Source organism: Podarcis liolepis, assembly GCF_965112155.1.
Source record: "Podarcis liolepis genome assembly, chromosome: 16".
Lineage (NCBI taxonomy): Eukaryota > Metazoa > Chordata > Lepidosauria > Squamata > Lacertidae > Podarcis > Podarcis liolepis.
The window spans coordinates 27080957-27096935 of NC_139567.1; the positions used below are offsets into that span (position 1 = coordinate 27080957).

Genomic DNA, 15979 nt, shown 5'->3' on the forward strand with positions numbered 1-15979 from the left:
ATTCTTTTGGGAAAGCCCTGACGTCAAACACACACTTGCGAATGTGGCCTTACTGGTGATTCCGGCCTACTCGTTTCTCCAACCGAGGTGCCTTTGCAGAACTAGGATTGGCACGTATCATTCTGCAGTCAAAGCTGCATCTAGAAGGCTCCTGGATTCTCAGTGGACCCGAGGTCAGTGGGAGAGGGGAGTAAGTCGTCCTGCTCCACTCCTCCACCCCAGTTTCTCCCCCTCGACCAGTTTCCACTGCCTCAGTTCATTCCCAGCCCCTCTGTAATCCGCCCTTTGGCCGGGCCTTGATGGAGGTCGCTCCCCACAGAGGTGAAGTCACGGTGGACAATGGGGCTCTCAGTCGCCACGACAACCATCAAATTGCCGTAGCTGCTTCTTCACCCTGTCAGATTTCACACCCTGCGCTCCTTGCCGTGCAGCCGATTGCTCCAGGGGGAGGGGACAGGTGCGAGGGGGAGTCACTATTATTTTTTAAAGCCACCCTGTGTGGCCAGTTTAATTAGCTCCCAACACAGGGACTCTGCAGTGGGGCAGGCTGTTCTGCTGACCCGCTGGTAGATGTCGGATGAGAACAGGAGCAGGAAGCCATTCGCACCAGAATAAGACATTGGGGAGAGAGGGGGGGCAGTTCCTCCACACTAATTAGTGCAATGACATCACCGCCTTCAGTCATATCATTATTATCACATAATCTTATCACTGATTTAGTTTATACCCCCCCCCCGCCTCCCCAATGGAGGGAGCGGACAAGTATAAGCAAGTGGTGCATATTGGGGGGGGGGGCAAAAGAATATTAATTTTCCACCCAAGCTCATGAGATCAGAGCTGGAGGTGTTGGGCCAGAGTCATAGTAGATAGCGCAATGGTGACGTCGTCTCAAAGGGACAATGGAGTGCACTTCTGGGGGTGAAGCCAAACCACTGCAGGAGCAGCACCCAAGAGACCTCCCTGAGGTGCAAGCCAGGGCAATGTGTATGGGGGTTCTGGGCTGCTCAGATGACAAGGCCACCCCCCTTCCCGACCTCACCAATGTGGTCCAAAGGAAAGCAGAGCAATGTGTTTGACGCCAGCTTGGCTGCAGGAGTTGCCAGAAGGAGGCGTACAGTCTTACCGACTCCACTCCAGATTTGTGTAGGGTTTGCTCTTCAGCCTTTTCTTCTTTTGAAGATACCCTGCAAGGCAGTGGAGACTTAGGACCAGAGTTTTCCTTCTCCTAGATAGGCTAGCCTTGCCAGGTGGACGAGCCCCATCTGCCCCTCATTTCCCTCTACAGCACATGGAGGAACCGCCTTCTTGACCTTTAGGCCAACTATTGATCTCATCCGCGCCCATCAGCCGGAACCCCGTCTTCGCATGCAGGGAAAGTCCCTAACTACCAAGGGCTTGAGACCCATCGGTTGCCCTGACCTGGTTTAGCTGGCCGGTCAAAGCCGTTCCCAGGGTGTGCATGCTGACAGCTTTTAGGAACCACAGGTGAGAGCTGAATACCGGATGGGATCCAAAGTTGAACAAACTGCCCCAGAAGGAGCACAGCCTGTCCCCCACCAGAGATACTCCTCATCCCCTAACACCCCATACAAATCCATGGGGCGGGTGCATTTGGAATACAGTGGTACCTCGGGTTACAGGTGCTTCAGGTTACATACGCTTCAGGTTACAGACTCTGCTAACCCAGAAATAGTACCTCGGGTTAAGAACTTTGCTTCAGGATAAGAACAGAAAGTGTGCTCTGGCAGCAGTGGGAGGCCCCATTAGCTAAAGTGGTGCTTCAGGTTAAGAACAGTTTCAGGTTAAGAATGGAGCTCCGGAACAAATTAAGTACTTAACCAAAGGTACCACTGTACTTTGAATTCACTGCTTGCAAAATTGCTTGATTTATTATTTTAGGATTATTATTATTTTTGCAGCATTTAGAAAAGGATATTGTAGAGTTGGAAAAGGTTCAGAAAAAGACAGCCAAAACGCTCAATGGGATGGAACAACTCCCTATGAAGAAAGGATGCAGCATTTGGGGCTTTTTTTTGGTTTAGAGAAAAGGCAAGAAAAAGGCAGCATGGAAGAAGTTTATAGAACTATGAATGTCATGCAGAAAGCAGATGGGGACGGGAATCTCCCTTTCTCATTACACTAATATATCCAGTGAAGCTGAATGTTGGAAGATTAATGACAGATAGCATAAAGTCCTTCTTCGTGAGGATTCTACAGAACTCCCTCCCACAGGAAGGCAGCGATGGCCACCAACTTGGATGGCTCTAAAAGAGGATTCAGTACTTGGAAGAGAAGAGGGCTATCAGTGGCTCCTAACCACCATGGTTGTGCTCTGTCCTCCACAGCCGGAGGCAGCAATGCTTCCTAATAAACTGTGGTAGATGCCGCAGGAGGGGAAAGTGCTTTTGTGCTCGGATCCTGCTGGCAGGTTTCCCTTCGGGGCATCTGGCTGACCACTGAGAACAGGATCCTGAACCAGGTGGACCATTCTCCTGATCCAGTGCAGCTGTTCTTATGTTCTTAGAAGCCCGAGGTAATAGACATAGAATTTTAAATTAAAAAATCAACAGCAGCTAAAAACAGTTTAAAATATAGTCAAAACATTCTTAATCAGTGATCTTGGGGTTGCTTGGAAGACTCTTTCAGCTATCAAATGTCTGTGTAAACAGGAGTGTTTTAAAAGTCAGTAATGAGTCAGGAAAGTCAGTGAATTCAACCTGTCCTTCAGGAGAGAAGATCTGATAAGGGCTTGTATTATTGACTTCATTTATATCCCCCCTGAAGGAGCCCAGGGCAGCCCTACGAGGTGATTCAGGAGCGGCTGTGCCTTGGAGAGCAGCCTTAGCCCTGTGGCTGGATTGTCTCTCTTTCCTTGGGTGGGGTGGAGGAAAGCACAAATTGAAAAGGCTGCCATGGACGCAGCCAAGCCACTAGGCCCCTCTGCAATTCCAAGCAGCGCTTGCAGAGTTTGTGTGCCAGAGAAGCTGGCGAAAATAAAAGACTTTGGCAAGGCCCGAGTTCCTCGCATGCTTTTTTATTATTACTACAAAGTGCCACAAGTCTGAAACGCTGCCTGGGGTGCCTCTGAGCCACCCGCCTGGGAGCGTGTCCATGCAGCTGGGCCAGAGCTAGGCTCTTTCCCAAGGCACCTGCTCCCACCACCCCTGTGACTGCCGAGAACAGATGCCTGGGGCAGGTGAGTCAGCCGTCCTTCTGCCAGGGCCATCTGGGGAGCTCAGCATCCTGCTGGGGAGATTGGACTTGGGCTCCATTTACCTGTGTGCCCATCCTCCTTTCAGGTGACTCCTTCTGGTCAGTAACTGCAGTGACGGAATCATAGAATTGTAGAAAGAAGGGACCCAAAGGACCATCTAGTCCAATCCCTGGCAATGCAGTCTAAGGTCATGTTTCCAACCCACCAAACTACAGTTTGGAGGATCAAGAAACAATCTATATGTTCGTGCCCTCCCCTGCCCTATTCCCTCTCAGTGCTTGAGGTCTGGGAGGAGGGGCTGACCTTACCTTTTGCGATGCCCACCCAGCTACTGTTTTTAAAATGAGAGTAACACGTAGTTCGACAAAAATTGGGATGGAGTCAGGGTGGGGCTTAAGGATTTCATTAACCCCCTCCCCCAATGCACCCTTCACACACACACACAAACACACACACACACCCCTTTACATTGTGCTCATCTTTACATTTTTTGACTAAACCACAGTTTGCTGTTTAGTCCAAACTGGGAAACCATGGTTTGAGCACTCCTTTAAAAACCAGTTCAGTCCTGGTTTCCAATCCTGGTTTAGATGGATTCCTCAAACCTGCTCTTGAATAGAATGGGGCACGCTTCCAAGTAGCTTGGGGTCACTTCCTAACCTACAAATCTTTGATTCTGAGATTCTGTGAAACATGCAGGGGGACTTTCCGCCTCCAGACATCAGCTCTCAGGATCAGAGGAAGGCAGGAGGAGGCGAAGCATATTGAAATCTGGCCTTCGGACACCCCACGTTTCGGTTGCTATGGTGCCTCCGAAATGCCTGGCAGGATCTTCCAGCAGCCACAAGCCAAGGACGTCAATGCTCCTTTAAACGAGCCTGGCTCCTGTGCAATGGCAGATGTAACCCATCAGCTATCACGGCCAGGTTCTTTTTTATTACAGAAGCTATAATGTTCTGGGCAAAGAGGGCTTCTCGCCACTAAGTACGAGAGCAGCTGCCTGGCTGCCCTCCTTCCAATTCAGTGCTGTTCCAGTTGTGCTGTGTTATTCACATTGGCAGCTTGGTGGCTTGCGGTGGCCAGAGGTGTGCCTGCTTGCCAGGGGGTGGGGACCATGGTGCCCATTTATGAAACACGAGGGAGAGCTTTACTTAAGACAGACTAGTAGCAGGACACACGAATGGTTCCTTGGGCTTAAGCATTTGCTGTAAGTAATTTCTACAGCTGATTTACAGCTCATGACCCCAAAGCCAGGTCCTCCCCTTCCCTTGAGGGAGCATCAATTGACCCACTTCCATGGGCCAGCTCAGAAGCAAGAGAAATAAGAGAGATAATAAATGGGGAGGGTGTGGTGGAATTAGTCCATGGATGCAGGACAAAAAAGAGCCCACAGGATTAAAAGTCCAGCACAAGCACATTTTTCATTGTGCCCTTTCACCGCAGATAAAACAGGCAGCTAAGTTTAAAGAAAATGTGGTTAAACTACCCTTTGACTAATGCATTCCTATTGTTCAGGAAAGGGGTTTTATTTTTATAAAAAATGCAAGCAGAAAAGGAAAGCCCTGCACCATCACCCTCCATTGACCTTGGAATAGAGTTGTTAACCTCCAGCCCTTTAGATGCTGCTGGAATACAGCTCCCATCATTTCCGATTATAGGCCATGTTTGCCGGGACTGATGGGAGTTGGAGTCTGACAACATCTGGAGGATCACAGTGTAGCCACCTTCCCCAGGATAAAGTGATTTGAGTGTCTGCATTCGTAGTGTGCAGGGTGCTATGTGATTGGCCTTTATTCCACCCTGCCTTCTATAAATGAAACGCCAGAGCCATCCAGCGACTCAATGGCTGCCTTCCCAGGCAGACCCAGTAACTCCTTAGTAAAGTTGCACAAAGTGTTCTGCAAGACTTTTGAACTGAATTCAGTGCATTGGCCTTTGGTTTGTTCAAAGCTCATCCTAAGAATCTTTCCCAGAGGGGGGGTGGGGGGCAGGAATGAGTTTGTAATTGTTTATCTATTTGAAGAAGCCTCAGTAATCATAAAGCAGCAAAAAAAACAAAACAACAGCCCCTCAATTAAAATGCAACATCAAGTTTCAACTTTGGCTGAAATCAGAGAATAAAGAGAGGCCCTGCTAAAAATACATGTTTCTTATCAGGAAGTCACTCGAAGCCATTTTAGTGGCTTTCAAGCACTTTTCCAAAATATGTAAGCGTGCTTTGGCAGGCCTCTTCTGGCAGCATTTTTGGTTAGGCAGGGGGGTCACAAACAAGAAGGCTTTGCTGCATTCCCCAGTCCTCACATGCGTCCTTATCTTGTTTGCTCAATGTGGAGAGAAGGAATGTTAAGCAGAGCATGTTGTGCTGATCTTAACAGGGGCTGGACTCTTGAGCAAGTTTCTTATTCGTTTGTCTATTTTCTACTATTTTGAATTAGGAACATACACTGAGTCAGTCTAGCTCAGCGTTGCCTACACTGGCTTGCAGCAGCTCTCTCCAGGGTTTCAGGCAGGGAGCTTGCCCCCTGCCCCACCTGGAGACGCTGCTGTGGGTTGAGGCTGGGACCTTCTGCATTCAAAGCAGGTGCTCTGCCGCTGAACTAGGGCTGTTCCTCCCACATTCTGAGATATACTGCCTTGGACCACTGAGGCTCCCTCTGTCTCCAGATGTTCACCGCCTTAAGGGGAAGCTGGGCCTGGGCTTGAGACGTTTGCTCCTTCTACCAGACACATCTGGGAGCCTGCTGCACTCCTCTCCCATCCCTCCGGGGTCAGGAAGGATCACAGCTCTGCTAAACAAACACTTCATCAAACTGTCCTCCGGCCAGGGGTACAGAACACATTGTTCACGGTTTATACCGTTGTAAACTTTTACAGGGTAGGCGCGGAGAACATTTCCAGTAAAATACCGAGCCACTCTCTTCTATTCTTGGCCGGCCCTTAAGAAGGGCTCTTGAGTGCTTTGTAGCCGCTGATTTACTGGCGATTTCGGGGGTTTTGTTCTCTTCCTCGCACACTATTTAGCAACTTGCTCGACGTAGATCAGTCTGGTCTCCAGCAAGCAGGGACTATTGCAGCACTGGCAGATGCCTGAGAGGAGATATTGCAGAGGTGAAACGACTACCTTTGCAGAAACCGGGGTAATCTCCCTAAAGGATTAGGGTGGCCCTTCTGAGCTTTATTTATCTCTCTTTTTGTGGATTCCTTGAGAATTGCTGGCGAGCGCTGGTGAATGCTTAATAAACTTCCTTTTCCAGAACCCTCAGTGTGGTGTAGTGGTTAGAGTGTTGGACTAGGACCTGGGAAAGATCAGGGTTCAAATCCCCACTTGGGCCATGAAGCTCACTGGGTGTGGTGTTGGGCGCTGGTCACACTGCCTCTCAGCCTCTCCTATCTCAACGGGGTGGTTGTGGGAATTAATTTCTGGTCTATGACTGTAATAAATCCATTCGTTCATTCATTTGTTGCAGTGATTAAATGAGGGGGAAGGGGAGCCGTGTACATCACTGCAGCGGCGTAGCGTGAGTTGTCAGCACCCGGGGCAAGGCAAGTAATTTGCGCCCCCTAACCAGGGCAAGGCAAGTAATTTGCGCCCCCCCCCAACCCCTAACCTGCCGATCTGAGGCGAGTTGCCGCTGGCGCTGCCGCCCAAACCACGCCGCTTGCCCGGAGGAGGAGGGGGGCAGAGAGGCGAGGAAAATGTAACATGGCCCAGCAGCTGCAGCAGCAGCGGCGGAGGCGGGACTGTGAGGAGGGGCTGCCTGGCGCGTCCTCAGCGGCGAGCGCTGAGAGCCGCTGCCTGCCGGGCGCCTTCAGCCCGGGCACGCGCACAGCTCGTCGGTTCCGTGAGACATGGGGCTCTGCTACAGCCTGCGCCGGAGGCTCTTCGGCGAGTCCGGAGGCAGCGAGCGCGCCCCCCCAAATGTTGCGCCCGGTGCGGCTGGCACCCCTGGCACCCCCCACGCTACGCCACTGCATCACTGTTTGGCCAAAAGTTTTGCCAGTCCATCTGCTGGTGATAATAATGGGATGTGGAAGGTGGGGAGATATAGGAGCCTCCTTTTTCTGTTGCTGTCCTCTCAGTGTTGGCTCCAATAGGGACTACCTCCTTGCCTTGTGGACTTTGGCTCTGCGCCCAGTCCACACCACTGTCCAAAAGAAGAGGTGAAAGCAGGTGGAGGCTTCTGCAACTCCATGCTCAGCGCTTGGACATGTCATCATAAGAAGAGTCCAGTTGGATCAGGCCAACGGCCCATCTTGTCCAGCATCCTGTTCTCACAGTGGCCAACCAGATTCCCTGTGGGAAACCCACAAGCAGAACCCAAGCACAAGAGCTCTCCCCTCCTGTAGCTTCTGGCAGCTGCTGATTCAGAAGCCCTGCTGCCTCCAGCTGTGGAAGCAGAGCATAGCCAACATAGCTAGTAGCCATGAAGGCAGCAACAGCAAATATGGGCCACAGACACAAGGGGTCTGTGGTTGGCACCTTGCCAGGGTGTGGCCCCCAGCAGTTGCCTAACAACACCAAATGCTTGGCACTGGCCCTGCCTCCCATCACCGTGAGCTCTGGTCTTAGAGCAGCTCTCCCTTTAGCAACGGGCTCATCCTCCGTCCGTGTCTGTTTCAAATGCAGAAGCCATGACGGCATGCACAAGTTATGTGTCTCCAAATGGGAAGCCGACACCCCTTGCCTTTGCTATCTCCATCTCTTTTTTTATACTGTCTGGCTCAAAGCTGCTCTGGTCCGGCACGGTCCGTTTCTCTTTTGAAGTACAGGTCATGCCTCAGTCATGGGTTGGCTATCTTTTTATATTCACAATCGAGATATCTTTGCACAAAATCCTGGCGCAGAAATCCTTTCTCGAGCACCCCGGATGAAAAAACTCCTGTGTTTGGGTCGGTCGGCGTCTTTATTTTTAGCCCGTTTGCTGTCTGTGTGGTGTTCCTATTGTGAAGCATCAGGTTTTTAAAATAGCAGCAAAAGCACCAGCATAGTAAACTTGCTCCCCAATCTCTTCTTTTCTTCCTTTTTTTCTTGGTTACAGGTGGCTGGAAGTTCAGGTGGACAATCTGACCTGCACTCAGCGCTGGGTACAGTACCTTAGGTTGCTCCAGGAATCAATATGGCCTGGTGGGGTCTTGCCTGCAGCCCCCAAACCACTCAGAACAGAGGAACAGAAGGCTGCAGCAGAAAGGCAGGCCTTACAGATTCTCATGGGGATTCTGCCTGGTGAGTGAGTTGATTTCCCCCCAACCCTCCTTGCGGGTGAAACAAGAGTCTTAAGAGTCTGGGTCAAGATGATCAAGGGTCCGGAAACCAAGCCTTGTAGGAACAGTTGAGGGGAGCTGGGTATGTTTGGCCTGGAGAAAAGGAGACTGAGAGGTGATGTGATAGCCATCTTCAGATATCTGAAGGGCTTCCATATGGAAGTTGGAGCAAGCTTGTTTCCTGCTGCTCCCATGAACCAATGGATTCGAGTTACAAGAAAGGAGTTGATAAGAGCCATTCAATAATGGAACAGACTCCATAGGAAGTTGCTGGACTCTCATTCATTGGAGGATTTTCAACAGAGCTTGGGTGGCCACCTGTTGGGGATTCTTAAGCTGTGATTCCAGCCTTGCAGTGGGCTGGACCACATGAACCTTGCAGTCCCTTCCAGTTCTGTGATTCTATAATGAACTGGTGCTGCAAGCATGGTGGTGTAGAACTCCCAAGCCCATCTTAAGCTAGGTTTTCCTTTGCTTTATGTATTGAGCACGATGGAATAGGTCTGTTGGATCAGAGGTACTGGGTGGATACCAGTTTTCACCTGGCCATCATGGGTGGGTCCAGTTTTTACCTAGTTGCATCAGAGGGAGAGTTGAGACACCAAGGCTGTCTTCACCAACCTGCCTAAGTCTCATGCCCTAGGGGTTCCGTCTTTGTCAGAATTGCCTCTTTCAGCAGCCATTCCATCTGGCTGCATCAGAGGGAGGGGCAAGACAATGAAAAGGTAAAAAAGGTAAAGGAACCCTGGATGGTTCAGTCAAAGGTGACTATGGGGTGCAGCACTCATCTCGCTTTTCAGGCCAAGGGAGCTAGCGTTTGTCCACAGACAGCTTTCCAAGGCCAGCATGACTAAACCACTTCTGGTGCAACGGGACATGTGACGAGTGCCATTGCGCACTGAAACACTGTTTACCTTCCCGCCACTGTGGTACCTATTATCTACTCGCACTGGCGTGCTTTTGAATTGCTAGGTTGGCAGGAGCTGGTACAGAGCAACGAGAGCTCACCCCGTCACGCAGATTCGAACCACCAACCTTCCAATCAGCAAGCCCAAGAGACTCAGTGGTTTAGACCACAGCGCCACCCGCTCCCTAGTGCAAGACAACAAAGCCCCTCATGTCAGACGAGACCAGTTGCCATTTGGCTTCTGACTTCTCAGAACTTCCTCTTCCAACGACCATTTCACATGGTCATCGCTTAACTTCACTATGCAACAGCGTGAAAGAGTTGAATTTATCTGAATTTGCTTTCCCCCAACCCTGTTCGTTTCTTCCACCTCAATATCATATATTTTTGATGGCAAATCACCTTTAGTAGAACCATGACCTCTACAACCCTGATCTGATCTTTGATCTAGGGACATTAGACAGTGCTTCATCCAACCCCAACTGGGTCCCTCCGGGTATTTTGAACTAAACTTGCATCATCCCTGACCATTGGCCATATTGTCTGGGGCTGATGGGAAATGTAATCCAAAGCAGAAAGCCAATGGTGGTGTAACAGGACCTGGAAGCCAGTGTAGGATCTGGAAAAGACCAGGGTTCAAATCTCCCCACTCAGCCATGTAGCTCAGGGGGTGACCTTCCACCTGTCACTGCCTCCCAGCCTAATGTCACAGGGTTGTTGATGTGGGGATTAAATGAGGAGGAAGAGAACCGTGTCTGCCACCTCGGGCTCCTTGGAGGAAAAGCTGGGATATAAATGCAATAAACCAGCAGTAGAACATCTGGAAGGTATCTGGATGGAGAAAGCTGGTATAGTCACTCAAGAGGCATTTGTCTCCTGGTGATATTTATTCAGTTCTAAACATATTTTTGGTATCCAAAGAATTAATTCCCGCTGCATACTCCTCCGTGTATTGCACCTTGTATTGTACTGCAAGATCCACATTGTACTTGGGAATTCATGCCAACCTCTGATGTCAACAGAATTAATCCTGGAAATCCTTGGGACCAGTAAATGTCGACAGAGTTGGAGCCTAGTCCTGGAGTCCATGCAACATCCTATCATAAACAGGTAACCTTGGCAACATGGCATCATTGCAGATGAATAAAGACATGTGTACAGTGGGTAGCTTAAGAAAAACCAAAAACCTTGCATCAAATTGCCCAGGGATCATATGGAATGCTTTGCTTTAGCAATACTCTGAGATGCGCCAAGCTGACCCCTGGTGCGTCTTAGGTGCTGGTGGGGGGACAATCAGATTAATCTAACAAAAGAACAAAAGAAGAGCCTGCTGGATCAAGACAGTGGCCCATCTAATCCAGCATCCTCTTATCACAGGGGCCAATCCGGTGGCCCTTTGGGAAACCCTCAAACAGGACATAAGTGCAACAGAATATTTGAGAGAGAAAAGGAACATGTGTGAGTGCCTTTTTGCTATGTATTGTGGGCACTAAACTTAGCTATCCTCCACGCTCTGCATCATCCATAGCTGCCATGGGTATACTTTGTGGTGTAGTGGTTAAGAGCGGTAGGCTTGTAATCTGGTGAACTGGGTTCGAGTCTCCGCTCCTCCACATGCAGCTGCTGGGTGACCTTGGGCCAATCACACTTCTCTGAAGTCTCTCAGCCCCACTCACCTCACAGAGTGCTTGTTGTGGGGGGGGAAGGGAAAGGAGAATGTTAGCTGCTTTGAGACTCCTTCGGGTAGTGATAAAGCGGGATATCAAATCCAAACTCTTCTTCTTCTGTATTGTTGCAATAGCTGAGCATCTCATGTTTTCCCCAAAACAAAAACAAAAGCTGCAATTTATAGTGTTCTGCCAAGTTGATTTGCAGATCAGACCAAGGGAGCTGGCAATATCATCTCTCTCCTAGGAAGGAGCTAGTTCTGTTTGAGGTGGGAACTGGTTTCTTCTTTATAAGTCCTGGGGGAGATGGGGAGGGGGTTCCTTTCTCCACAAGACCTCACCTTATGGACAGCACTTCTCCATGGCTCCTCTGTATGCACTGCTGTGCTTGGCAGCTCATTGATAGGATGTACAGATAGGAAGAAGGGGAAAATAGTCCTTCTAGGTCTTACTTTAGGGCAAAGAAGGACTTGACCATTGGCCCATTGGCCCACCTAGCTCAGTACTGTCTACACTGATTGACAGCAGCCCTCCAGGGTTCCAAGCAAGTGTTTTTCTTAGCAGTCCTACCTGGAGATGCCAAAGATTGAACCGAGGACATTTTGCAGGCGACATGTGTTCTCTCGAGCTCAGTGGTGGCCATTCCCCAAACCAGCCGATTCAACAGTATCCCTCACTAGTATCCCTCACTATTCTCCCTCTTCATTGTAGTCTGTATTGAGCTCAGGCTGTCGCCTTTTCACCAGCACAGGCCTTCATGCGTGGAATATCCCTTAGGCTTTCCAAGCCCCCTTAAAGTCCTGTGTTTTTCTTTCAGGCACATGGTTTACTGCCTCGCAGACATCCTCCTGGAATTTTTGATCCCCGATTCCCAAGTGGACGAATCCAAAGCAACATCCGCCATAGGCACTCCTGCCTGTGGAGTGACTGAGAGAGCGGGCCCTTCATCTCACTAACTCAGAATGGCTTTGCTAGCAGTGGAGGAGAAGTGTGTGTGTGTGTGTGTGTGTGTGTGTGTGTGTGTGTGTGTGTAGAGGTGAATCCCTAGGCATCAATTCTTGGCATTTCATTTCTGTTGGACTGAGCCATGGGCCTCTGCTGATGAAGGTGCACAAGACTGGCTGCTGAAACTAAGATGAGCGGTCCAAAGGTGTTTACTTGTACTGTAAAAATAGTGTCCATTCCATAACTCAGGAGAGCTCAGGAGCAGCTCTTGATTAGAAGGTATCCTCTTCTTATAGAGGTGAATAAGCTTGAGAATAGGACAAGACCTCACTGGCATTCCTGGATAGATGTGATTTCACTTCTTGCATGTTGTTTTTTTAAGCTACGTTCAAGCTAGTAAGCTTCGACACTCCCAAGACTACATGCAGATATATGGGCATTCCATTTCATGATCTCTCCCCATTTTCCTTTACACAACATTATGCTCAAGAGTCGGAAATCAAATGTTTAGTAAATAAAATAAAATAAAACTATCCTTTATTTGGTGTCTATTGTCCTTGAGATTCATGTTGTCTCTTAAAGCACAAAACTACCCAAGGAAAAGTTATTTTTCTGTCCAGAATGGTTGGAATCAACTTGAATCAGTGGTTTCTGCCAGGCGGTTTGCAAAACTCAGGGAGAAGCTGGAACATGGGTAGGCAAACTAAGGCCCGGGGGCCGGATGTGGCCCAGTCGCCTTCTCAATCCGGCCCACGGACGGTCCGGGAATCAGTGCGTTTTTACATGAGTAGAATGTGTCCTTTTATTTAAAATGCATCTCTGGGTTATTTGTGGGGCCTGCCTGGTGTTTTTACATGAGTAGAATGTGTGCTTTTATTTAAAATGCATCTCTGGGTTATTTGTGGGGCATAGGAATTTGTTCATTTTCTCTTTTTTTCAAAATATAGTTCAGCCCCCCACAAGGTCTGAGGGACAGTGGACCGGCCCCCTGCTGAAAAAGTTTGATGACCCCTGAGCTAGAACCTTAGCAAAATCCTTGACTCCGTCACTCCCTTTCTTGAAACAAGATGATGCCATTCCTTTGGTAGCTAATTGGGGTGGTTCTTCCTACTTTCCTATGAAGGTCTGCTGCAAGGCTGGGATCAAAGCTGTTGTTGTTTTATTTATACCCTGCCCATCTGCCTGGGTTTCCCCAGCCACTCTGGGGTGCTAGTGGGTCTGGATCCATCGTACACAGGTGTACCCAAGCAAGCCTGGGAACGAGTCCCAATACCTCCCTATACACAGATTCTTAAGTGTGATGCAGGCCATCTTGTTCCTGTCTGTACCGATCAAGTAAATTCAAGCACACTTGTGATGGAATGACAGTCTGAACTGAATGTAAGCAGTATCCTGGGGGAAATGGGAGTTGGTGTGTACCGAAGGATGTGATGTGCAAATGGATCATTAATAGACAATACAGTAGTTGGATTGTTAAAACAGCTGGTCAACACCAAGGAGGCCCTGTCACAAGTCACCACCTACTGGACAACCCCCACTGGCAGCACCACCAACAGAGACTCCTGCCAATCATAGAGCTCAAGATGGGGAAGATGCTGTTTTAGGTACAAAATGCAGCTGCAGGGGCCCAATCAGGACCAGGCCAAGCAGTTAAAGCTCCCAACCCCTGATGGGGCCATGACTCCTGCACCTGCAGTTTACATTTTAGAAACCATGTAGGTGATGACTAATGCGTTGCCTAGTGATTGACAGGAGTCAGGCTTGTGTTCTAGGCCAGCTAGAGCTGACTAATCTTCAAGGCAGAACCACATAAAGCACATTGCAATAACCCAGCCTGCGGCCAGGGTTGGATCACTGGGGAAGGACTGGCTAGGTAGCGCAACACAAGAGGGGCTGCATTTTATTTCAGAAAGTTTGAGCCAAGAATTAAAACAATATTAATTTTATTTTAAATTGAGGGGGAACCCGATACGGCAAAGTGCTTGGGTCATATATTATTCCAGATTAGACATGCCACAGAAAGATCCCAGATGCTGTCGGAAATCCATTACCTGCAACTAAAGTGAACATTTGTGCAACACATGATGTGGTATTAGCTGTGAAGGCCAAGTTCCCTTCACTAATATCCACCCCAGGCTAGACTGGGCCGTTTCCAGTGTCAACAGCTCTAAGATTAAGCACTTATCCATGCACAGAATGCTGTGTAATTAGTACCAGAGCAAACTGGGAATTTTACACCAAAGAGGGAAATTGGCACCACTGCTGTGTCTCTGAGATATATATATATATATATATATATATATATATATATATATATGCAGGTTTTGGTGTCCTCGGGTGTCTTCCCGTGTAAAAGTTGGGGTGTCTAGGCGACGTTTCGACGAGGTCTCACTCGTCATCTTCAGGCTGGTGCTTTCGGCTTCTTGTTACTGGAACAGAGCGGGATCTCAGTGTTTGAGTTCCTATAAATACTGTAGAGGGGTGTGGTGTATTGCCTCAAAAGTTCTGGGCAGAGGGGAAGTTCCCAGGCTAGTGTTCTTTTCTTCTTTTGTTCCTTAATTACTTGAGGGATATCTTGAGTGATTTCTTGAGTGATATTCTGAGTACCACTTAGGTGGGTCATTAGGTGTGGATTAGTTGCTAAAGCCTTCGTGTCTTGACCTCTTGAATTTGTGAAGAGTTTTTCTGGGAAGATGGCTGTACTGCACTTAGTTGTGCTTTGGCTTGGCTTCGTGTATAGGGGCGAGCTGTGGTTTTGTGCCCTGTGCCAGCCAGATCTGTGTAGGGATTGCAGGGGGGTGCAGCATCCGGAGGTGCCACTATGGTTTGGTTACTGGATGGTGTCTGTAATTTATCTGTGGAGAGGGTCTGGGTTTGGGTCTGGTGTGGTTGATTGGTGGTGGCGTTCTGTGTGCCTCTGGATCTGGTGTCGGTTTTTGTGGGGAGGGCTAATTTCCAGATGTCTGGCAGGCGGGACGTGTCGTCACGCTTGTTCATGTTGTGAGGGTGTTTCTCTATCTCGATGGCTTCCATGATTATTCTCTTGTGGTGATGTTCCATGTTAAAGAGCAATTTGGAATCTGCAAAATTAATTTCGTGTCCTGTTTCTTTCATGTGTTGGAAAAGAGAGGAAGATTTTTCTTCTTTTTGACGGCATTCTTGTGTTCTGCGATACGTGCATTTATTCGTCTGTTTGTTTGTCCAATGTACGTGGCTGGGCAGACTTTGCAGGGTATTTCATAGACCCCTTGGTTTTCCAACTGGATTTTATCTTTGGGGTTTCTGAGGATATTGGCTATTTTTTGGTTGGTGCAAAAGGCTGTTTTGATATTGTGTTTATGGAGGATTTTGCTAATTTTATCTGTAGTGCCCTTGATATAAGGAAGGAGGGCCATGCCATTGTTTTCTTCCGTGTCTTGGTTTTTGGGGGGTGTTTCTTTTTGGATTAGCTTCTTAACCCTGTTTTGCTGGTATCCATTGGCGATTAACACATTTGAGAGATTCTGTAACTCAGTTGTCAAGTGGTCTTTGTCAGCCAGGCGTTTGGTTCTGGAGATGAGGGTCTTGGCTACGGAGTTTATTTGTGCAGGGTGGTGGTGTGATTGAGCATGTAAGTAGCGGTTGGTGTGTGTTTTTTTCCGGTAGATAGTGTGTCCTAGGGAGCCATCAGGTTTTTTGTAGATTAGGACGTCAAGGAAGGGAAGCTGGTTGTTGGCTTCTATTTCCATAGTGAATTGTATTTTGGGGTGTAGGCTGTTGAGATGTGTGAGGAAGCCTCTAGTTGTTTTTCTTTTCCGGGCCAAATTACAAAGGTGCCCATTACACATATGGAGAGCCAATTTTGGTTTGGTTGATCAGGGTGATCCCATGTGGTTTCAAAAGTGTTTCCAAGGTATTCAATCCCCCCCGAATACATCCTGGACCTGACCAACCACTGCCTAACCAACACGTACTTCATCCACAATGGACAAAGATACAAACAGA

At 48.7% G+C, this 15979-nt stretch overlaps 1 protein-coding gene and 1 long non-coding RNA gene across 2 annotated transcripts in view; both read left to right on the forward strand.

Moving 5' to 3' along the window:
• Positions 1-12533, forward strand: part of SNX19 (sorting nexin 19) — a 38238-nt gene extending 25705 nt beyond the window's left edge. Inside the window, exons 9-11 of the mRNA XM_083479212.1 lie at positions 8254-8438; positions 10406-10493; positions 11868-12533. Of these exons, the coding sequence (XP_083335338.1) occupies positions 8254-8438; positions 10406-10493; positions 11868-12006 (412 nt within the window). The 3' untranslated portion in view covers positions 12007-12533. The remainder of the gene's footprint in view (positions 1-8253; positions 8439-10405; positions 10494-11867) is intronic.
• LOC310695334 overlaps positions 1-15979 on the forward strand; it is a 524598-nt gene that overhangs the window by 212705 nt on the left and 295914 nt on the right. The window lies entirely within an intron of this gene.